Source organism: Sceloporus undulatus, chromosome 2 (assembly GCF_019175285.1).
Source record: "Sceloporus undulatus isolate JIND9_A2432 ecotype Alabama chromosome 2, SceUnd_v1.1, whole genome shotgun sequence".
Taxonomy (NCBI): Eukaryota; Metazoa; Chordata; class Lepidosauria; order Squamata; family Phrynosomatidae; genus Sceloporus; species Sceloporus undulatus.
In genome coordinates, this window is record NC_056523.1 from 255,855,230 (window position 1) to 255,880,094 (window position 24,865).

At 41.5% G+C, this 24,865-nt stretch overlaps 1 protein-coding gene across 3 annotated transcripts in view; it reads left to right on the forward strand.

Moving 5' to 3' along the window:
• LOC121920746 (tip elongation aberrant protein 1-like) overlaps positions 1–24,865 on the forward strand; it is a 73,624-nt gene that overhangs the window by 22,302 nt on the left and 26,457 nt on the right. For all 3 annotated transcript variants that reach the window (XM_042447924.1, XM_042447925.1, XM_042447926.1), the window contains exons 9-11: positions 5,017–5,117; positions 7,249–7,334; positions 9,417–9,498. In XM_042447924.1, the coding sequence (XP_042303858.1) occupies positions 5,017–5,117; positions 7,249–7,334; positions 9,417–9,498 (269 nt within the window). The remainder of the gene's footprint in view (positions 1–5,016; positions 5,118–7,248; positions 7,335–9,416; positions 9,499–24,865) is intronic.

Genomic DNA, 24,865 nt, shown 5'->3' on the forward strand with positions numbered 1-24,865 from the left:
ATAATAAATCACTCTTGGGTGCCCCAAATGTTTCGGACTTCAGTCCTCTGAAGTCCCCAGACAAGATGGCTATGGAAAAGAATTATAGGTGTTGTAGTGCAAAGCATCTGGAAGACCAAATGCTCTCCACCTCTCTGCTAAATCTGCTAAATTAGGTTCTTATACCAATTTATTTTCACCGATCCATTGCCTCCACTGATGCCACCATAACTCAGAGAACTAAGACCAATTTATTAAAACTTCTAAAATGATTCTTTGCTTGCTCAGAGTATGGAGAAGAGCACTTATTAAGTTTATGAAGTATGCATAGAAACCTGAACATGACAAATTGCAGTCAACTTAAGACCATTAGGGAACATAAGGCACCAACACAAAAATGCAAGCATGACAAATTAGTAACTGTTCTCCCTTATCCTCAGATAATTCTGATACATAAGCCAGAGAAGCACAAGGAAACCGCAGCACTGCAACATGTTGGGGAAATGTTGCTTTAGGCTTCCTTTTGCCAACAATCTCTGTGTATGTTATTTTGTTTTAAAAAAAGAGAGATAACAATGTATTTGTTACCCATTTGCCCTGATTTTTAAAAAAACAATTTGGATAAAAAATGGCTGTGTGAGTTTTTCTTCTCCATGCAGTTCAGCTCATTGTGAAATAACTGAAAGTTTGTTTGTTGGATCTGGCAGCTGCCGGCATTTCAGTAAAATTAAAAGGCCTGAATTTGTCTTGAATGGAATCCAAGGTTCTTGGATGAGTATTGCCCTAAATTTGAAACCACAAATGCACAGAAATGGCCCACAGAAGAATTCAGGATGACTGAAGTGATCAAATGTTTCATCAGTCAGTGACAAGAGCTGAGCCATGTCACATGTACAGATTCTTACAGATATATTATGATACTGAACTATTAATATGAGTGCAGCTGTTAGAAATGTGCCAAGGCAAAATATCATTTAAAGCTAATTAAATTAGCTTATAAACATAGTCCAAGGATTCCTGATATCAAGCATTCCATTACTAAACCTATCAATATCGAGATATGTTTACTAATGGCATGCCTGATATCAGAAATTTTTGGACTGTATTTATGAGCTAACCTATGTAGCTTTAAATGAAATTTTACTTTGGTATGAGGAGACACTAAAGTAGTATTATGCCTCATCTTTGCAAGGATTGATTTTACATTTTTCTGTGACTAAACTACTATAATAATCATAATACATTTAAGGTACTGACAACTGGAGCACCCGAATAAAAAATAATAGCTATTCTTCTTCTCATGTAATCACATCCCTTATTACAAAGGCAATGAACCAGTTATTGCAATGCAAAGAATATTCAATGTATTTGTATTTTCTACAAGGAAAGTATGTCATCTATTCATAAGAAAAATATTGCCTTGGATCCAAATGTATCTCTTCTTTGTGCAAAATACACCCACTTTCTACAAATTACTCCGACTTCAACCCACCATGCTCCTTCCCATTTCAGAGCACCCTCTTACCCTCAAGAGCCATTTTAGGGGGGTACACTCAGTCTCAATGGAAACAATCTCTCATTGCTCTGAAGTTCTATGTAATTGCTTTAGGATTCATACCACTCTCTTTTATTATTTCATACACCAATCCCCAAGAAATTTAATTACAGTGATAAAGGAAATAGTAAACACATTCACATCTTTAATATTTGAATAATGCAGATTAAGCTAAATAAGGTTTCTTCGGGAAACAATCTCTGCCAAAGGAGGACTGTGGAGCATCGAGTAGGCATTTGATGTGTATGCCTCTATATAAGCCTGGGTGGGCTACCTAGTGCTCTACATATATTCTGTACTTCAACTCCTATCATCCCAAACCAGCAGGAGCATTGGTTGTGAATTATGGTACTTATAGTGCCAAATATCTAGAGGGCACCACATTATTGACCTTTGGTCAGTTTCATTGTTCTCATTGTTGTTTTGTAGTGCCAAGGAGTTAGGAGTTAAGATGGGTGTAGCAGAGTCCTGGGTATTATCAGCTTCTAAGTGGGCAGGACCCAAACCTTTTGGTGACTGAGGTAGATTAACAAAGGTGCACAGAGAGAGAGAGAAAGCAAGGTTCATTGTATCCAAAGCAAGCCATGCTCTTTGGTTTGTTATTTGTTGCCTTTGAGTTGACTTTGACTCATGAAGACCCTATCGATGAGACATTCTCAGCTTCTCAGCTCAGATCTTGCAGGTTCAGGACTGTGATCTCCCTGACTGAGTATAGCTATCTGGTATGTGGTCTTCCTCGGTTTCTGCTGCCTTATTCCTTCTGATGAGTCATTCCTTCTCATGATATGGCCAAAATGTGACCGCCTCAATTTAGACATCTTGGTTCCCAGGCAGAGTTCAAGCTTGATATGTTTTAGGACCTAATTGTTTGTCTCTCTCTTTTTCTTTTTCTTTTTTTGGCCATCCACGGTATCCTCAGCACTCTTCTCCAGCACCCCATCACAAATGAATTAATTTTACCTGAAGTGTAAATTTCCATTAATTCCTCCTCCTCTTCTTGGCAGCAGAATAAATTGAATAACTAAATTATCTTCATCCTTTTCAGTTCATGACACCCCCCAAATCATTCACTCTGTCTACAGATAAGATCAGCCTTTCAGGTAGCTAGGCGTTGGCAACAAGCCTGGGAATTGATGTTAATTGAGTAGGACAGAAAAACTTGGAAAGATTACTTTTTAACTACAGCCCCCACAGTCCCCAGTGGCAAGGCTACCTGTGATATTCTGGGTGCTGTAATCCAGAAAGGAACTTTTCAAAAGCCTGTATGAGAGAAAGAGAGAGATGAGGACAATGGCACACAGGAATCAGGGAAGGAGGCTAGAATGAGAAATGGAAACATTGACGTTTGGGAGAAAAGTATTGAGTATGGTGTAAAACTGTCTCTTGGGGTGGGGCAGTTCACGAATCAACGGTTTGGTGATATCCATTGCTCAAAGCCCATAACCCATTCCCCGACATGACTAAAAGGGAGGGGGGAATTCTGCTCTTTCCCATTTCCAACCACCTTGGGAGATACTTGATACCACTGTTTTGCACTTGAAACCCTTGAGAGTTAATTCAAACAATCTGGATATCAAAAAGCAGCAAGTGGCAGGTATACTTGATTCCATAGACCTGCTGCTAGAGTAGACAACAACAGTGAGTTTTTCTAGCAGTTATTTCAGCATAATACACGTGCTGTTGCTGTATCGATGTCAGCTGTACTGCTTCATAGAAAACTAGTACGGGAGCTACCGTAAGTGAAACAGAAGGAAGCCTCTGGCTTGAATCTCTCCGTTGCCATGTCCTCACTTACCTTAGGCAAGCCTCTCTCTTCTTAGTCTTTTCATCTGCAAGGCTGGGTGGGTTGGTGTAAGGATTAATACACAGATTAGGCAGCCAAGGCTGTCTGCACACTTTTGAGTAGCAAGTCTCAGCCCAGAGATAGGAAAGTTAAGAAAATTGCTGATGAATTAATCATTATTAAGCTTTTTAAAAATCTCATTCAATTGGGGCAAAAACTTAATATTGGCAGGGTACAGACTGCCACTTTGCGGCGGTCTGCCGCCGCCGCCGCCAGTAGGTCCGCGGGGGAGCCGGAGCCTTCAGACGGCCCGACTCCCGCGCGGACCGAAAAAAGAAGCTCCAAAATGGGGGGCGCGCTCACTACGTCACAAGCGGCGCGACACGTCTGGACGCTGTGCGTCCAGTACGTAAAGATGGCGGCGCCCATGTAGAAGGGGCGCCGCCATCTTGTACGGACGGAGTCCGTACTAGGCCCAGGGGCGTCTAAAAGAGACGCCCCTTTTTTAAAATGGGACGTCCAGAGGACGTCCCAAAGGGCAGTGTAGAAAGCCCCATTATATTTATTTTAATTTGCCATTCAAATTTAAGTTAAACACATGTATTAAAGACACTACTAGAATGAAGCTGAAAAATACCATCCAATACACACAGAGAGAGGTGAAACTCCCTCTCTCTATTTTGAGCTTGTGACAGAAATAAATAACTGCATGAATTTTGAAAACCAAATTCTCATCCACCAAAAAACCCTTTGACTGGATCTCTGACTCCACACAGCCATCTGACTGGATTAAGCCAAAACTGCAAAAGAATACATTTGTCCACTGATTCTACCTTTTCCTTGGCTGCAAATTTTCTGATCAGGAAGACTGAACAACTAATACAGTGAAAAAAGCAGCAAACCTGCCATTTCTTATGGGAGTTGTAGGTAGGAAATGGACGTCATATGAACAATCACATCATGGTTGACTGCAGCCTTACAACAGATCCTGTAACTGGAGCAGTACTGGCTAGTCCTGCCTGATAAGGTGGGAGGTATAGTTCTTTGTCGGCCCATATTCCTAGATGTTCTCTGATGTCAGAAAGGAGTGTTATCATCAAAGTTCTTTATTCTTGTTGTTGTCCTTATGTGCCTTCAAGACAACTCTTACTTACAGTGATCCTATCAGAAGCTTTTCTTGGCAAGATTTATAATGTTTGTCATTGCTTTTGTCTAAGCCTGAAAGAGTGTGACTTGACCAAGTTCACCCAGTGGGTTCTGTGGTGGAGTAGGGATTGAAATACTGATCTCTCTAGTCCTAATCCAACACACAAGCCATTGCACTACACTGGCTCTAAAAGTTCTTTATGTTTGAGGAGGAAACCTGTTGCGGTTCTTTTGGAAGACTTTCAAATAATTGTGAATCAGAGTAATTAAATCCCTACTTCTGTTGCTATTTCCCCACCTTGCTCCTATTCACTTCTATTTTGAACCAGGAGTGCCTAAGGCACAGTTCAAGACTAAGTTGTTTGTTTCATATAGTTCCCAGATGTTCTGAGTCCTTAAAATTGTTTCCTAAATTCAGCACTTTTCAAAATTTGTGGAACACACCCCATATGAACAATTTAAAATTACTGAAAGTTTTCCTTTTGGAAATGCACGGAGTGATCCATCTAATCTATGGCACACTGTTCCTTTCAAATGATGCTTAACATTTCAGGTCAGGCCATGCTTTTGCAACAATTGGAGAAATCATCTATATGTTTGGAGGTTGCTCCGATGAAGATGAATATTGTACAGACGTGTTTGCACTGGACACAGGTGTCTTTCATTATTACAGATCATTTTCTATGGCCTATGAATTCCTGTTATAAGTTAGCAAGAGATCTGAGAATGGTTTTGAGTGTGTGTTTGGCTTTTTAAAAAAGATTAAAATGATTGTAACAACCCCAGATACTTTTGGGGTACACCTCAGTACCAGCATTCAGAGAACTCCCTCCCACAAAGAAACCCTAAACCATAGCTGATTTCAGAGCTATCGTATAAACAGGTTGACCTCGTATATAAGTCGAGGTCAACTTTTGGGGCCAAAAATGTGGATTTTTATATGACCGATGGATATGTCGAGGGTCAGACTTGAGGGGGCAGCCCAGCTGGGGGGAGGCTTCTGGTGATCGCACACCCTCCTCAGCGTCTCCCTCACTGGTCTTTTCCCCACAGAAGAAGCCCAGCCAGGGAGAGGCTGCAGGGTGATTGCACGCCCTCCTTAGTGTCTCCTCAGCCAGGCTCCTTCTCTGGGGAAAGAGCCCAGCCGAGGAGAGGCTGCACAGCGCGCAGTCATCTCCCTTGCTGGGCGTTTCCCTTTCGAGGGAGCCCAGCCAGGGAGAGACTGCAGGACTTCCCAGCGCCTCCTCAGTTTGGCTATCCCTTGCAGAGGCAGCCTGGCTGGGGGGAGGTTTGGTCAAAGGACCTATTGCCCCATGGATAAGTCTATCCAGGATTTAAGACAAAAATTTCTCGACTTATAGTTGCATATATACGGTAGTTATTATTTGTTAAGATAGTAATTAACTTCAACTTCTATTCTGTATGGTAGAAAATTATTTCTAGTGGTAAGTGGCGATAAAAGTGGAAGTAGCTTTCTACCATATTGCTCTGTATGATGTTGGCATGCTCTGAATTTCAGTCGTTTTAGCCAATGAGTGCAACTGTGATTGAATTGCTGACAAATTATGAAAGAGACTTCAGCACCTATTTTCAAAAATGATGTAATTAACAAACTCTTTAGATTGGATCCAGAGGATGTTTATTTAGCCCCTACTGAAATCAATATAAAAAGTTAGCTGTGGTTATTGTTAAATCTGATTGCAGTAGGAACTAAATGTGACTAATTTGGTCTTGGTCTCCTATTTCTCTTCAGTATTTCCGTTCCTGTCAATCCCCTTGAAGAGTCATACATTCACAGAGGTTAATTCTGTATTATGGGAACTGATGTAAAATTCTTTATGGAAGTCTTCTTCCATATTGGTGTTTACTGACTGATATGTTGGAACACTGGCTTTTCTAATGCCTTACTCGGGGGGGGGGGAGTCCCCGTACTACCACTTTCCATCTTTGTCTAGGCTGTGCAAATCTGTTCTCTTAACTTGTAACCTTGACTAGTGCTGTTGATTGTTTTGTTCATGATCTTCTACAGATCCAATTTTGTTATTCCGAAAGCCATGGTAGGGGCTGAGCAAACCGATCAGGATAGCATGGGTGAGCCTCTATCCAGTATAATTACTGGCCCGGGTGCTCACCCAGGTTGGTTCCAGGGTCATCCAGGGACAGGTGGGTGTTTACATACCTATCTCACACTTCCCTGGGACCCGCTTCCAATGTACACCCCTTACCTTGCTGCATCATTGTTCCTACTGAGAAGTTGCCCATCACCACATCTGAAGCAGAAATGGGGCACCTGGCTGCTACCATGTAGCAAAGCACCCCATTTCCATGTCAGACACAGTGACAGGGGCTTCTCAGTAAGAGTGACAGTGAAGCAAAGTAAGGAGCACCAGGACCAGGAGGGGGGCGTCATTTAAACAGCCAGGGTTTGCCATAGAGTTTCCAGGAAACTCTGTGGCAAATCAGGGGTCAGAATGACCCAGGGTAAGGGGTATTTACCGTGGGATCAGGCCAGATCCACCGACCTGTACAGACAACCCCGTAGTGAAATTCAAGTTTAATGCAGCTCAATTTAGGATTCCTATCAGAAAAAGCTTGGAAATTACATAGCCTAATTTGTGGTGTATATTATTACTGAACTCCTACATTATTAGTAGTACTCCTACATTTTTTAGGACTCCTTGTCAAAGTCTGTGAAAAATATCTGCTTTCTTAGATTGTGAAAACTAAGAGAAAATGTAAAATTGTGTGTGTGTGTGTGTTGTTTTCCTGTGTCCTGCTGCCCAAGTATCTTTAACATGGCAAAAGTGTGAAGTGAAAGGAGAAAAGCCTGTTGGAAGATCCCATCATACATTCACAGCACACCATGATAAGGTAAAAAAAATCCTTCAATTTTTGTTTGTCTTGTTTTGTTTAATTTTGCTTTGGAATGATGTTGCCTTCGGTTTTATTGTTTGAAAGGAGAACTGGAAATATTACTTGCAGAAACTGAATGTGGTAACATGTCTATTGCAAGAATGAGCAGACTTTAGGCTTATAGGATATTAACTAGTTTATTCTGCAGTGAGTTGCAGAAGTACACTTTGAATTACAAGAATTCTGGACTGAAGAATTTGTTTTGATGACCAAAAGAGTTCCCTACAACAAAAATCTGCTCCTTCTTATTTCAAATGTTCTTCATTGGCTCTCTATCTACTTTCTTGTCCACTCTTGCCCTGTTATAGTGTAAGTCCTTCAGGTAGGGCAGGGGTAGGCATCCCACAGGCCGTATGCATCTCCCAAGAGGTGATCTCCACTGTGATCTACATATGCCCCCACCTCTATTCCTTTTCCTGTATATCTCCCTTTGGGGTCTAAAATAAACCTTTTTTTTCTTTTTCTTTCTCTTTTTTCTTTTTCTTTTTGCCATTCTGGCCTACTAATTAAATATGGATAACATTACAGGTGGAAACCTCTCTACACTCTAGGACTTAACTCCCCCTACCATCATAGGAGGGGACAAGCCCAGCTTGGCATACACGCTGCCCCAGGTGGATAAAAATAAGAAAGAAAAACAGCACATCACACTACAGTATTAAAAGCCCTTTCTTCATAATTTTCATAAAATCTTACCCTGACACATCTGGTGAGGTCCTCATTGCACTGAGCCTCTCCCAAGACCAGCCTGTTGCTTCACCTTGAAGCAGGTCTAGATGAAATCTTCTGGTGGCATTGCCATTGTGGGGCTTCATGCAAGATTGGGCATGATTCCAAGGTCAGATCTCAGTAAAAAGGTTTGTGAGACCACAAACCCCACAAGTCTTCACATGAGGTTTGGCAGGCTCTAAAGGGCCTGAGCATGAAGCAGTTGGCCATTCTTACTGGCCAGTAGTTTTAAGAAGCCTTTGAGGATGGACTATTTATGGGGAAAACTGTGATGTGTTCTTTTTATTTCTTGTTTTTAGCCACCTTGAGTCTTGGCACTGGAGAGAAAAAAGACAAGAAATATAATTAAAATAAAATGTGTGCTAGTGTAGTGACTTGTCCTTTCCCCCTTGGGAATGGAGAGTTTTCACTGGCCAGGGAGGGCATGTTTTAAAATGGAATGGCAGGAAGTCTGCAATGGGGGAAGGAGTGTTGATTGATTTTCCCAACGTCCTGTCCTTCTTCTTTGGTGTTTGCTACTTTGTTCAGTTACGATGTTGTTGTTAACTGTTCTCAAGCTGACCTTGACTCATGGAGATTCTGTGGATGAGACCTCTCCAAGAACACCTGTCCTCCACTGTTCTGCCCAGGTCCTGCAGGCTCATGCCCATGGCCTCTGAATCCAACCACCTAACATGTGGTCTTTCTTTCTTTCTAGCACCCCTCTACCTTTCCTAGCATAATTGTCTTTTCCAGTGCTACATGCCTTATCATGATGTGTCCAAAGTAAGGCAGTCTCAGTTTAGTCATCCTGGGTTCCAGTGAGAGTTCAGGCTTAATCTGTTCTAGGACCAATTTGTTTGTCTTTTTGGCCAGCCATGTTATTCACAGCACTTTTTTGCAGGGAGTGAGAGAAAGAACAAACAGAAAGCCAAAGCCAAAGTCAGGATAACAGGGATCACGATAGTCAGTCCAGGGTCAGGTCAGCCAGAGGGTAGCAATAGTCCAGTCCGTTCTGAAGTCAAGAGTCAAGGCAACAAGGAGTCAAGATACAGGGAGCCAGTGCAAGCAGCAATCATACCAAAGGATCATGCAATAAACTCTGACATTGAGTTGGTGTCTCCCAGGTGGTTAAGTAGGAAAGTCTCTTCTCAGTGCCAGCTGAGACTTGTTTGCCAATTGTCTCTCAGCAATTCTCCTGGACCGATGCACGCAAGCACTCTCAGCCCTGCATTGCTTAAAGGAAGGCACCTCCAGGCTTGGCTCTTCCCCCGAGTCACCACTAGGCTGCTGATTTGTCAAATGTATTACTGTTTTTGTTCTTGCTTTCAGGACATTTATTTGTTTGGAGGAATCTCTGAGTCCAAGGATGGTACCAAAATCCTAAGGAATGATATTATGAAATTAAGTTTAGGTAAGTAGGAAAAGCAAGGCAGAAACACTTGTCTGAAAATTACTAAGCAAGATTTTTTTTCTAATATACTTTAAAACTGCCTTTAAAACATTAAAAATGTGCAAAGTTATTTCAGTTTCTGCTTCTCAGTTTTGAATGGTTTTTCCTCATATTGCTTGCTTTCCTTTGAACTTTCTGTTTGTATTTTAAACATGTGGCAAGGAACATTTGACTGCTGAATAGTAATCTAGTGAACCCAGATGTCATTTTAAATTTCAATGGGGCTTTTGTTTTGTTTTAACCTTCCATGTCAGACAGAGTGCAGATTGTATACTACAGTCCTTGTTAGACAGTAAACAAACAAACAGCTGTTTTTCAGAGGGCTATCCATGTTAGGCTATTGGTACAGGATGTGTGGTTGGAAATGAAATACAGACAGTGAGGTAAGAGCAAATGTAAATTTCAAAACTATATTTTGAAGTAAAAAAAAAACCAAAGAATCCCTATTATTTATTTGTGTGTTCTTTGAATTTATACCCAAATTTTCTCCCAAGGTAGGATTCAAGGCACTTGACAAAAATTTAAAAGATCAAGCTAAAACATTAATATACAAAAGTTAAAAATATGTAAACTACAATATTGTTCAAAAACAGTTAGAACACTTTAAAGATGTTTAAAACATAATTTCCAATAAAGATTAAAGCATACATGTTATTTTAATGTTGTAAACCACCCGGATTGGTTTGCCACAGGGCAGTATATAAATAAAATTTATTATTATTATTATTATACATTACTGCTCCATAATTAAAATTCAAAAGACTTGCCTAATTAAATTAATAAAAAATATCTTCATCTGCCCTCTAAAAGAAATAAAAAAATCTCTGCTGAAACATATCCTAGTGCTGCCAGTCAAAAGATATTGTGGAGCTGTTCTGTTATTTAGTGATGGATTCCCATGAGTGAGACAGGGTGAATCACAAAATGAAAGCTTTGTCTGGAAGACCCTAAGATTACAGCACATATCAACACTTAATCTTTTTTTTTAATCCTCGTAAAGTGTTGTATACAGTGGGCTTGGGTGGAAGGCTGTCTGTCTGTCAGGCAAGTCCTCAGGGGCAGGAGTTCACTTTAAAAGAAAGCACTTCTGATGAGGGATGAGGAAAGAATGGCAGAGGACAAAAGTTTTTGTTCTTTGTAATGTAAATGCTACTGGTTTATATGCCTAAGTTTAGTGAGCTAAACCAGGTTGCCCTTATCCACTCTTTCATCTTGAATCCATTGGTTTATAGGTTCAAATGAGAACTCTGTTCCTAGAATGTCCATCAGAGAAGTTGGAATACTCTTGGAGTTCAAGTATCCAAAATGTATTTTTAAACACTTGTGTGTGTTATACTGCATGGTTTACCTTGTTTGGAAACACAACAATATGTGTTCATTATGATTTCCTCTGTACCTCTCCCATTATCAGACTTCCTTCATGTAACCAATTTCTATAAAAGGGAGCTATGAATGCCAGAAAGCCTCAGTGTTACATGGAAGTAGATTTGGCTCTAGATTTGGCTCTAGAAAAAGCCACAGGAAATGGAAAAATGCTGATGATTCAGACACTAGAACAAAAATAAAATTTATAACTAAAGCTAAAAACTCTCTTAGGTAGGGGCCTCTAGATGATCACACACAGGTGAAATATATCTCCTTGAAGAGTCATGCCTATTAGGGAAATTAATTCTTGTTCTCATATAAAAACAAGAAACTTCAAAAAAAAAAATCACCTCACTTGCAAGCTGGCAAGACATTCTCTCCAAGTCCCAGTGAGAGAGTTCACATTTGCAGGAAATCATTTTTGCTCAAATTGTGCAGTTACTCAAAACTGCAATAGCTGCTGCCTTGTTTCATGGCCTTTTAAAAATTAAAAGTGTCCAGTGGATTATTTGAGGCTTTTGCATTAAACAAATCGTTCTTCTCTGTGTGTGATTTGATTCTCAAAGGGAAAAGACACCAGTTTTGAGCAAAAAAGAATTTGTCTAGTGGAAAAAAAACCCACTCCTTTTCCCATTTGTATACTAAAAACAAGAACTTCTGCAAGGGTTAACAATTCCTTAACATTTCAAACTACAGAAATTTTGTGGGTTTTCTTCCCATTCCTGATACCTAGTCCCTATGGTTGATCTCTGAAACTTTTATTTTGGAGCTTAATGCACTGCAAAATAAAGCAGCTTACCCGTCCTGAATTCAAGCCAAATTCAGGCTGCCCCCCTGGTTTTATCACATGGCTTCTGCCCCCAAAAGCACTTTCCAGGTACAGCCCAGCTCCAATACTGGTCCCTGAACTTGCTTCAGCGGCCATTTTTCAAAGTCTGAAAGTTCCCAACTTTGATCTCCCGACTCTGCCACAATCTACTGCAGTTAACAGATTAAAAAAAATTCTCTCTATTCCATGAAAAGCATCAGTAGCTAATTCATTACATTACAACTCCTTTGAGACAAGTCATTAAGGTAGTACTATGTATTAGATGGTTTATAGTTATGAATGTTTGATCATTTCTGTTCGTAACTTGAGTGAAAGAATGTCTATAGATGCTAAGATAAATATTAATTTCTAGAGAGTGTTAGATATTTCTTTTGTATTAGATGACAGTAGAGAAAGTGTCATAAATTCATTAATAACTATGAATGTTCATTCAGTAGATAGGCAAATCATTTGCCAACTTAATGAATCAGCATTCATGATTTTATCTTCATTAGATGCTACACATCTGTGTAGTACATTAATTCAGTTGATATTCCATGTACTTAAATAGATTATTTTATCTACTGACAAATTTGTGGGGCAGAAGAAATGCTTAGCTTTTGGTCCTAGGTAAACATTATACAGTATGTTCTGGATGGACTGTCCATTGGACAGCCAGAAGAAGCTGCCTCAGCAAAATAATAATAATAAATAATATATTATTTATATCCTGCCTCTTCCCTTTTGGAGATCGAGGCGGGTAACAACAGAAGTTAATACAATACAAAATAATCAAACAACGCAAACCCCAGATTCCCTCCAACCCTCACCCTCCCCCCCTGAATAAAATTACCACAATAAAACCATATACAGTTTGCCCTTCTTTTAGACGGGAGATCCATTCCGGAACACCCCCCCCCAATAAAGGGTATTCTGCTTATGCTCGAGCCCCATTTAAATGAATGGGGCTTGCACCCGGACAGGCAAAAAGAGGTGCTTTCAGACTGACTTGAAGGTGTGGAGTTTAGATGACACATGCCGTGAAGCCAGCAGGATAATGCTCTCTAGGCACCTTATGCAGAGAAAAGCTATTTCAAAAAGAAACAGCTTTTTTCCACTTCTTCCTGGCATGAAGCCATATCATGTGGTCATGACATGAGCACTCCAGCTGCCTTGGGAGCCAGTGGTGCAATTGGTGGGGTTTCAATGTGGCTTCAGAAAAGGCAGCTTCAAGCCACTTTTTCCTGCCCATCTGTTTCACCCCTAATGTACTTAAATGTCAACAAGGTCCCTAATGGATGACAGTTAATCTATTTCCCTCATCAGTCCAATCTTATGCAGAATTCTATCCCCCCCCCCCAAACATTGCCTTTCAAATAATCCAGTGCAACTATTTCCATCTACCAAACTGAGCTGAACCAACTTCCTTATCCAGAGCCATAGTGGTTTACCTTGCTAAAATATAAAGAATGTTTTGAAAGGTGTGTTATTCACAGACATCCTGTATCCATGGCCCTCTCACATGACATCTACAAATTGTCTTTTCTTTATCTTTGCTTTTAAAGGGGGACTTTGCCCACACTTAATTTTATAAACACTACATCTTGGCCTACCAAAAGTGGAGAGAGAGAATCACTGCATTTTATACCAAGATGGGCACCCATTATTTCAGTGCTTACAGAACACACAGAGAGACACACAATCTGACAGAACAATCCAAAATTATGTGCAAACCTCCTAAGGAGTGATTACTGCTGAATCCAACTGGACTTAATCACAAAGAAACCATTCATTCATGCTTGATCTGAATTTAAAAGCCCCACTAGAGTATATGCTCAGATCCAACAAGTGTGCATGAAGATAGCAAGCACAGTCAAAGGGAGCTACAGTATTTAAAAGAAAAGCTAAACATACTTCTAAGTACCATGGCTCAGAAGTATTCCGCTCCCCTTCAGCTGAGTAACTGGAACTCAAATAATCCAAGTCAGCTGTGGAGAATCAGAACTAAGGGCAAAAGTATCGCCCCATCAAATTTGAGAACCACAGCTAAACAAATATGTTCCCCTTTCAGCAGTAAGACTCTTCCATGATCATCTCTCCCCCCCCCTCCCCCGCTGGCCATGCTTCCCTCAACATGTCCCTTACTATGAATCTGCTCAGTAAAACTCAATAAAATCCCCAATCTCTTATTCAATGCAGGTTACTTTTCTTCCTTGGAAGAATAAAAGGTGGGGGGGAGGAGATGGAGGGAGAACACATCACTGCAAAGTTCCTCTATCCATTCTTGCCTGCAGGGGCTTTCAGAGAAGGAGTTTCAGTGTAAACATTGGAGACAAGGTCTCTGACAAAATGCAGCCTGGAACAAAGTTGGAATCTGGGATCTGCTGCCTAGCCAGCCAGGGCATTTTAAATCCCTTTAATCTGAGATGTTCCCAGTTTTCTGGGATTTATGGTAACCCTATGAGTTATGAACAGATAGATACCCAGTTTTATGAGAATCTGATTTTAGTAGAAACCTCTTGCTCATGTTTTTTCAGTAGTGTTACCCTTTGTTTCTGAGGCCAGTCATGTAGGCAGATAATCAGAACACTATTTAGTAGTAAGACTCCCCCCCACCCACCCACCCCCTTTTTTTTTTTTTTGCAATGATCCTACACTTGAATTACTAAGGAGTTGGCTAGTTTTAATTGGACACACCATTGTGCAAGGCAGCTAAATTGTTCGATGTAGAGTGAGAAATCAGTAGGGGATATATGCTTATTTAGGATTCCCAGCACGGTGCCAATTTATCAGATGTTTTATAGAGCAGTCTTAAACTAAAGTAGAATACCATATAGAGCTCTGCAAGCATAAACAAAGCAGGTCAAAACAGAAACATCACCACAAACCCAGAAGTCCCATTCAGCTGGCTGTACCTGCACTGCAGAAATAATCTATTGGCTCCATCCTATGGAATTTTGGGAATTGTAGTTTGTTGTGACACCAGAGCTCTCTAACAGAAGACTAATGAGATTATCGCACTGCGTTCTGAGAACGTTCCATATCATCACGTGATGAAAACGTTCCTGGAACGGATATTACCGCATTAGAAATCAAAACGTGATCAGAACGGGATCAGAACGGCAGTTTACCGCACTGCGATTCCTTTTTCTTGAAACCGTTCTCAGAACGGTTTGCTGTATTAAGTTTTGTGGGCTGTCTTCTGATGACGTCGCCACTCAGTGGTTGGACGGCTCGGGAGAGGCGCTGCCCCCAGGAAAGAGGGAAAAGGGAGGCTTGGGCCATGGAGCTCGCCTCTCCTGAGTCCCTCGGCTTACTGAAATCCCTCACCTCCCTTCCCCATAGGAATCAATCCAAAAACGGAGTTTTAAAAAAGCAGTGAGCCCTATGGGTCTTCATCTGGGGGGAGCAGAGGATACTTGGCTATGGGGTTGTCCTGCCATCTCTCCCTCTCTCCTCTTTCCCCATAGGAAAGAATCCAAAAACGGAGTTTAAAATCTCTCCCAGATGCAGACCCAAAGGGCTCTCCTCTGCTCCTTTTAAACTCAGTTTTTGGATTGATTTCTATGGGGAAGGGAGGTGGGGGATTTCAGTAAGCCTAGGGACTCTGGCCGGGAGAGTGCTTCTCAGCCTCACTGAGAAGTCTTCCCTCCGAAGATTCTCTTGGGAGGGAAAGAAGGCAAGCCCCTATAAAACGCTGGGGCTTCATATGCTGGCATATGTTTGAAGAAAATAGGATAAAACCTATGTAACTTGATGGGCCAAGGGCAGAGTCCCCTCCTTGGCAGCCTGGGCATTAAGGGAGCTCCACAGAGGTCCCTTCAAGCAGAGGGAAAGGGAGGGGACTGAGCCAAGGGCAGAGCCCCAGCAGCCATAGCAGCTCTTTAAACCGGTTAGAAAAGAAGAGTCCTCTGCTGTCATCCCATTTCCCCTTTTTGGCAGCTTGACACCCTTTTGCTCCTGTGTGTGTGCATGTAATGTGTGCCTTCAGGTTGTGAGCTTCCCTCCCCGCTTTAACTCTTGTCTGGCTCTTTGCTATGGAATTCTGGGAGTTTTTTGCTTGCTTTTGTGTGGTGCTCCAAACAGAGGAGCTTTTGTGGGTTCCCTCCTGGAGGGAAGGAGGAGAAGGTCCTGGGCATCCCTGCCTCCTGCATTGTGACAGCACAGGAGACCCACTGGACATGACACTAGAGACCCCCGGAGAAGCAGCCAGACCCTCTCTCTTTTGCTCTCTGCTCTGGTCTCTTCTTTCCCTCTCTTTCCCTGCTTTCCTCTTCTCTTCCTTGTCCCACCTTTCCTCCCTTTTTCCTCCCTTCCCTCCCTCCTTCTTTCCCCCCCTCACACACACACACCTTCCCTCACTGCAGTCGCTCGCCTCCCTGTCTCCCTGCCTCCCTGCCTGTCATTCTTTCAGCCAATCAGGAGACGGAGGAATGAGGGAATGGATTTGAGAACGGATAAGAATACCGCACACACTTCTCTTGGAACGTTTTCATCACGTTTCAGCTCTCTGGGAACACATTCAGAACACATTCAAATCCGTTCCCTCCTGGAACACATTTGGAACACATTTAAGCGTTCTGAGAACCCGATTGGAACACATACGTGCGGTATTCTCAAATGCGTTCCGTTCTCATCACGTGATCAGAACGTTCTCAGAACGCAGTGCGATAATCTCCTAAATATCTCACACAACTACAATTTCCAGAATTCCATAGCATTGAACCATTGAAGTTAACCATGCAGTTCGGATGCAACCTTGTAATCACGTAGGGTCTTGATATGGCCCATTGCAATGCCCTGGGGACTATATCCACATGCACAGTACCTCCGAGGAAGACCCAACCTCCCTTTATACCTTGCCCGGTGAAGTTCCCAGATCTGAAAGGGAGTCCTGTCTTCATTTGTTTTGAATACAAATAGAAGTCTGCTTTATCAGAGCCCCCAATTATCCAAGAGAAGTCCAGTCACACTTGAATGAATGTGAATAGAACTCCCTTTCAGATAATTAAGTGTTACCATATGGCCTCTTTTTTCCTGGGCATGTCCCCTTTTTCAGAGCTAAAATTTCTGTCTGTGGGGCTTTTTATATAAAAAAAGTTCAGCCTGTCTCACAAGGCCTCTCCACTCCTCTAAAACACAGAACTGAGCAGCCCTTGTAAGTCTAATTAGTGTGGATCTATGGGACAAAATGAAGCACCATATTGAGAATACCCTGTCAATAAGAATAGCCAAGATGATAGCTTGTGAATTTATCATCATCACTCTGCATCAGAGGGACTGACAGGGAGAGGTAGGAGGAGAAAACGGAATGGCAGCAACAGCTACTCTGGTGAGGAAGCAAGTGATAAGCTTCTTCTTTTTTCTCTGGGATCCCTAGATATTTATCTAGGTGAGAGTCAGGTAGACATACCATGCTTTAATTAGCTTTTGAAGTGAGAGAGATGAGAAGTCATATAATTTAAGCAACTATGCTAGTGGTCCAATTGATCCAATTATTTTACTGATGCTTTTAGAATGCCAGTTTGGTCAACTGCATAAAATCTTAACTGTATATTATTCTAACTGCTGCTGTCATTCATGTTCTCCTAGAGGACTTTTCCAATGCTCACATAACCTAAGGATAAGCTTTAATGTGATATACTGCTTAGAGTTTTGTGTACATATTGTTCAATACTATTGATTCATGTAACACTTTCTACTGAATTTTTTTTGTCTTAAAATGTCCTAAATGATGCCCGTAGCACATTCCATTTAAATTCTGTTTAACTAGATTCCTACATCCAATAGTATGCCAGCTAAAAGGGGGACTCGTTTATTTCAATCCACCAATAGCCATGACAATTCTCACTTGAAATACCACTATGCTATAAGCTGTGAAAATTAAAACCAGATTTTTAACCTTCAATGTATTTAAGTAACAAAACATTTTAATTATTTAGCAATATTTATACCAACAATTGATCTGGTTACCGCAGCAATATCTGAACACAACCGTCATATGTGTACATCCATTACTCCTGCACTGTAGTTTCCTACAACAGCCCTGCAAGGTAGGGTGACAGCAGGGAAACCTGTCAAGGATACAAAAAAGAAGCACTATAGATGGTAAAATGAGCAACAGAAGGAGTGTCTTTTTATCTGATAGTTTACATTTGTAAAGGATTCAATGTGGTATATAACGAATTATGTGTTAAAGCCAAAGTGAAAATCTAAAGTTGCTTAACTAAAAAATTTATATCTTGGCAATAAAAAAAAGTTGCAGCATACAACAGATTACGTTGGTATACATCCACACTCAAAAGAGTTAATTCTATCGTAAAATTAGTCCATTTATTTTACACCTGAACTTTAAACTTAATCTTTATTTTGAAATCTTAAAGACATTTAAAAGATTAACCAAGTTTGGTTCTAAATTAGTTCACAGTTCAGACAGGATCCTAAATTCCAAACATGGGAAAAATCCTAAAACCCAGTTTTGAAAAAATCAAATTAAAACTCAAATCCAAAAAAATATTCTGTCTGGAGCCACCAACATAATGTTAATAAATATTGCTCTGCCTGTGGAGATCTTCCTTGGCACACCTTCAAGGCTCCATGCCCTTTCTTGTTCACAGTACACAATTGTAGCAGTATGATTCTACTCTAACTGCTATGACAGCATGCTGTGGAATCCTGGGCTTTGCAGTTTAGGGAAAGACATTTAAAATTCTCAGCTCACCAAACTACAAACCACAGGATTCCATAGGATGCAGCCATGGCCATTTAAAGGGTCCCAGTCTTGAGGAAAAGGCACAATATAAATTAAGTGAATAAATAATTGGGTATGGCATACATATATATTTTGCCTGTGACTATTCCCCTAAGCATCACAGTTTCACCTTCTGTGAAATATATATTTGGTTTATGGGAGCAGATACGTCATTTGGAATTTTGGGCTCATACTTGATTCTAAATGACACGGAGCTTTGTTTTTGTTTTGTTTTTTGGTGAGAATGCCAACGCATACTATTAAAATTCCAAATGCGTGAAAAAAGCTGGAGACACTTGCTCTGAATCAGAATCTCAGAGAATAATTTAAGTATCAGGTAGTTCAAAGAATAGAGACAGTTTAACAAATCCTAATTTTAGAGAGGTCTATTTGAACATTGGACTCTGGAGATGAGGATGCGAATCCCAGCACAGCCATGGAAATCCACAGGGTGACCTTGGGCAAGTCACACTCTCTCAACCTCAGAGGATGGCAATGGCAAAGCCCTGTCTGAAGGAACTTGCCAACAAAACCCCAGGTTAGGGCTGCCTTAGGGTCACCATAAGTCAGCAAAGACTTGAAGGCACACAACAACAACAACAACTACTACTACTACTACTACTACTTAGCTTTCTGGGTCCAGTAGTCCAGAGAAATTCAGAAGAGAAGAAGTGAGGTGAAGCTGTGTTAAAAAGAAGAGGAAATGTATGTAGCCTTTCTTGTGCACTTTTATACATCTTGTCTGATCAGACTTATAATGATGATCACAAATACTAAAATCACCAGTCAGAAGTGGAGGAATCAGTTTTTTCCAGGTGCCCTTGTCCTTTGTCCACATACTTTGTTTTGGGTACATCTAATCCATTTCCTTTGCAGTTCTGGTATATCATGGTTTCTTTTGTGATCTTTTGATCCTTCTTCAACCATGTGGATATTTTATCTGGTTGGTACATTCCTGTGGTTTCCTATAAACTCAAGTTTATCTCTGTCCATTCCCAACTGCAGTTTGCACTAATATTATGACTTCTTTTTTTAAAAAAAACAAAACAAGAGAAGTCAAGTACAGGCATTCTCACTCCTCTTATCATTGTAGTTGTCCCTTGCAACCTACTAAGCAAAGCCTTTTCCCCCTGTTAGTGTGTGAGCATGCTTCTGAGCTCTTGTCTTCACTTGGTTTCTTATCAATCCTGGCAAGGTCTTAACCTAAACAGCTTCTTTTGTTGTTCATTCTGTGGCCTTGGCCTCACACAAGGCAAATCAAAACACAAAATATCTACACAGTGCTTTTTAGTTCTAAGCTGTTAGCCAGCTTTTATTTCAGATATGCTGTATGGCCATAACATCAAATATTATCGATCAAAGGTCTTGTATCTTTTTGTGCGTCTTCTCAAGGCACTCGGGCAATTTGACTTTTTCAGGACAAGGTTAGCTCCTTGTGGACCCAGTAAACAATTCTGTACCAGAGTGAGAGACAGGATACAAATGTTATTATTAAGTCCCCTGAAAAGTAAAACCCTCTAATAGATACTGAGAATAATTGGGAAGGACAAATCCCATCAGCACAGACTACTAGGTCTGTTAACATCCACACTACGAAAGGCCTCCTAGGCTTCCCTAGATTTTTCATCAACTAAAGAGATTTTGCTGCCTGAGGTGGAGCACTATATGTGCAACCTCCCTACATCACCAAGACTGGCCTACTAATTTTGATATCTGAGAAAGAAAAAGTGACTTTCCCTTAGAGTAACCCAGAATCAGGAGTCAGTATGGTCTAATGGTTTGAGCTAGAACTTGGGAGACCAGGGTTAAAATCTCCACTTAGACATGGGCCTGAAACAGACAGGTAGGAAAGAGCAGCTTCCAGCCTCTTCGGGCGTTTATATGACGCATACTCCGAAAGTGGCCAGAAGCCACACAGAGGGCTCATTCCCACTTCCTGATTTGACTTCACTTTTCATTGGAAATCGGTTCAGAAAAGCCTCTGGTTCCCACTATAAAGCAGATCTTTTCTTACCCCAGTGTAATCAGATTTTATTTTTTGCACAATTGTCATTCCCAATACTTGAGCCGCTGCAAAATGACTGTCAATCACAGTGACGTAAGCAACAGCCTGGACTTTTGACAAATTTGACAGGGCCCATCCAAACCCCTGGGGTGCCTAGATCTTCTGACCTAGGCATCCCAGCCCCTCCCAGAAACCCCTGGGATAGCTGGAACTCCCGATGTAGGCATCCCAGCCCCCTCAACCCCTGGGATACATAGATCCCAGCCCCCCCCCCCCCCAAACCCCTGCATATTGTGTGCATATTGTGGTATATGCACAAATGGAGGAGTTGACAACTAAAATTTGTCTGACTTGTAACACCTCTCTTTTCCTCTTTCTACCGCTCCTTATCCTACCTATATTTTAATCTTCCTTTTCCTTCTTTTTCTCATCTCTCTATTTTTTTTTTTTTACAAACATCCAGCAGAAAACTATGAAACCATTATAACAAAGAAAATGGTGGCTAGTGAGAGCCACTGGCTGATGAAGATGATTAACTGAAAAACTGAATCTGAAAAACTCTTTTTGTGGGGAAAATTTTGTTGGTTGGACAACTTAACATGTGTTAAAATCAGTACTTGAGAAACCTTTGCAATTTTTTAATGTTCAAAACAGAGCTTGTAAAACATACTTTGATTACATTATAACTCCCATATGTTCAGGGATGGGGGGGGGGGTGTCCAGACTAAGTGCCACCATTATAATGGGGCTTGGGTGCGGCAGCGCGGCAGCACACACCATTCATTTTATCTAATGGAAGGGGGGTCCGGACCCCAAGAACCCCCTTGGCTACGTCCCTGATATGTTTCTGAAAGCAGTGACTGCAAAACTGTTAAAAACAGAGGTGTGGGAAAAATTTCTCTCCTCTATTCAGTGCAAAGCTTGGAAACTTAGGGGCTCAGCAGACAACCCCAAAAGGGCGGGCTGGGGCCATCCATTTTAGCTCCCGAGGGAGCCTGCAGCAGTCAAACTGCACGGGCTCCCTCCACACCAAAAAGAACCCAGAAAAAACGGGGGGGGGGGGTTGGCGCGCATGGGTGCTGCCATCATTGCACCATTAGCACACTGTGGCACATCGATGACACAAGCGTGGCACCCCAACATCTGGATGTGACGCCATGCTTGCGTCATCATGGCAGCCCCTGTCGGGACAGGAGGCCACCATGATGACAGCGTCCGTACGGACTAGGGTTTGGGAGTGTGCGGTTGGTGCATGCTCCCAAACCCTAGAATCAGTGGCACCACACCGCTTCCCATCTGTCTCAGGTCTTAATTTCCAAACAGATAGATATTTTCTCATTTGTTAGACTTGGGCCCAAAACAGACAGTCGGTAGGACTGCTGTGGCACCATTCACACTGGGGCCATGGCAACCACACAAGCCTGGCACTGATTCAGGCAACTACCGCAGTCCTGAACCGGGCTGCTGAAAAGGAGCTGATTTTTCTGCTCCTTTTTATCCTGTTCCTTTGGGAAGACATAGCATCAGCATGGTTTCCACCCATGTTTGGGGTATGAATCATCAAAATGCTATAACCCAAATGTGGCTGGAAACCGCATCATTTGACCAATCTGTTTTGAGCTTTGGTGAGGTTTTAAAAAAAAAAAAAAACCAGAATGACACAAGCAATTGTTCTTGATTTGTAAAATATTATGCTCAGTGACATCACCATGACCCACTCCCTATTACATCACCAAAGAACTGTTCTTATGTCTCAAGTTTGAGTCCTGAAATATTAGTGCCTAGGATACTCCTGACCTGGCAGCCCTCTCAGATATTGATAGTTTTGGCAACATTACTTTTTATGCAAATGTTCATTATTTCAGGAAAATTAATAATAATAATAATAATAATAATAATAATAATAATAATAATAAATTTTATTTATATACCACCTTTCCAAAGGATCAAGGTGGTTTATAGAAATGCAAAAACAATTACATAAATAATTACATAACATATACACAATATGATGAGTTAGCACTGCCTTTGGAAACTGAGGACCCATTCTCACTCAGAAATAACTCAGTGTGGAAACCTGGTTATTTCCTATATTTGCCATGATCGAATAAAGCTGTGGCATTGATTTGCCATGATCATAGCATTTTATCCCAATTCCCTGTTCACATTGGCAAGGGGAGGGGGGAGGAAAAGGGTGGCCAGGGAGATTGGAGGCTGCTTTTGGGGGGAGGAAGAGGAGGAAGGCCAGGAAGATCAAAGGCTGCTTTGCGGGGAGGAAGAGGAGGAAGGCCAGGGAGATCGGAGACTGCTTTGCGGGGAGGAAGAGGAGGAAGGCCAAGGAGATCAGGATGCTTGAATGGGATCAAGTTTTGAGTTCCCATTGGCAGCTCCTGCAAAAAAAACCGGTTCTTTTGAAATGAACCACAGGAAAACCCATGTTAAAAAAAACAGTTTAAGCGGGATTTGCACTGCACTGCATCCCTTTCCAGGTCAGAAAATGCCGGCACAAGTGTGAACAGCCCCTTAATTCAGGTCTGGAAACCCCAGCTCAAGTCTGAACGGCCCCAATTTAAACCGGTTTGGAGCCCAGGTTATTTCCAAGTGTGAATGGGCCCTGTAATGACCTTTTAGCAAGCTATATTCTGGTTAGACTTCATTAGCAAAACAGGATTGAATTTAGCCTGGCCCTATTGGTTGGTTGGAAGGGAATAAACAAGGGTTCAGAGAAAGACAACAACGGATTTTCTACAGGAAAAGTGATTCCCCCTAAACATTAGGAAGAATGTCTTGATGATTAGAGCTGTTTTGACAGTGGAATACACTGCCTCAGAGTGTGGTGGAATCTCCTTCTTTGAAAGTTTTTAAACAGAGGCTGGATAGTCATCTGTCGGGAATGCTTTGACTGTGTATTCCTGTATGACAGAGGGTTGGACTGGATGGTCCCTGTGATCTCTTCCATCTCTGTGATTCAGTGACTCTGTGATTTGTCTATGAAGGTCTTCAGAAGGCATGAGCTGTGAGAGGTCTCCATTTACTTAGACTTATAGGCTACTACAAGACTCAGTAAATGGAGACCTCTCAAAGCACATGCTTTCTGAGGACCTTCCAGCTATTAATCTATAAAATGCTGCAAGTGTGTGCTCATATATAGACTCGGGGAAGGAATATGATACTGTATTACTAACACATTAGTGAGCCCCTATGCAGTAGCCCTGCAAAGCCAGAAAACAGCAGTCTGATGCTTGGACCTTCTCTCACATGGTCCTATGATTCCTCCTCCTGCACTAAGGGACAGGGTGGACCTGAGTAGACTTTTTAACTATTTTGGACTTAAGTTTCCTGAACCTTCAGAAAAAGATTCATTAAAGGAGAGAAAGACAGAGTTTTAAATCCTACATCAGCATTGTGAAACATAAAACCACACATGTGTAATTATACATTAATGTGCTATATAATCCTTCCATTGAATGGTAGTGTTACAAAAGACACCTGATCTTGATCCAAGATGCCAAATGTGCAAGCAAATGCAAAACAAAAGGTTCAGTGCACATGTCTGTGGAATGCCCAAGGGTCTAGAACATACTGCAGAAATAATCCAGTTTGAGGCCACTTTAACTGCCCTTGCTCAGTACTAAGGAACTGTAGTTTTGTGAGCTATCTAGCCTTCTCTCTCAGAGAGCTCTGGTGTCACAATACATAAACTGCTATTCCCAGGATTCCCTAATACTGAGCCAGGGCAGTTAAAGCGGTCTCAAACTGGATTGTTTCCGCAGTGTGTTTTGGACCAATGTGCATTCTAGTGCAATGCACAGCCATTCATAATGGCAACCCATGCACACCTCAATTTCCATAATGTTGCACTGAATGCGTATGTTGTACATCAGCCAAAATATCCAACCACTTCAGCAGACAGACTTACACTGACAGAATTCTGGGTAGAATATCACTAACGTGCCTTTTGGGTATTCCACTAGGAACCTCCATCCACAAACAGCCACACATACCAAAGTAGCTCAGTCCACCTAAAACCTGAAAACCTCTCCAAAATGTGTGTGTGTGTGTGTGAGAGAGAGAGAGAGAGAGAGAGAGAGGAGATTATCGCATGTAGCTTTTAAAACCGCAATTATAACCATAAATAGCACCCTTGACCATACTTAGGACACAACATCACCTCTAACCCATAGCTGCTCTGTCTCTCAAGTGTGGTCAGGTCATCCCTTTTCATTGATTGGGAACTAATCAATAACCTTCCAATTGTGCTGCAGTCTCATTAGTCCTCTGGTGTGAAACTTCACTACCGTGAACTTGCAATATTGGCAGTGATATGGTGTCACAGTCTTCTCCTCTCCCCCTGTCCCCTCTCCACTCACTATTCCCAGGCAGGATTGCCTTTATTTTA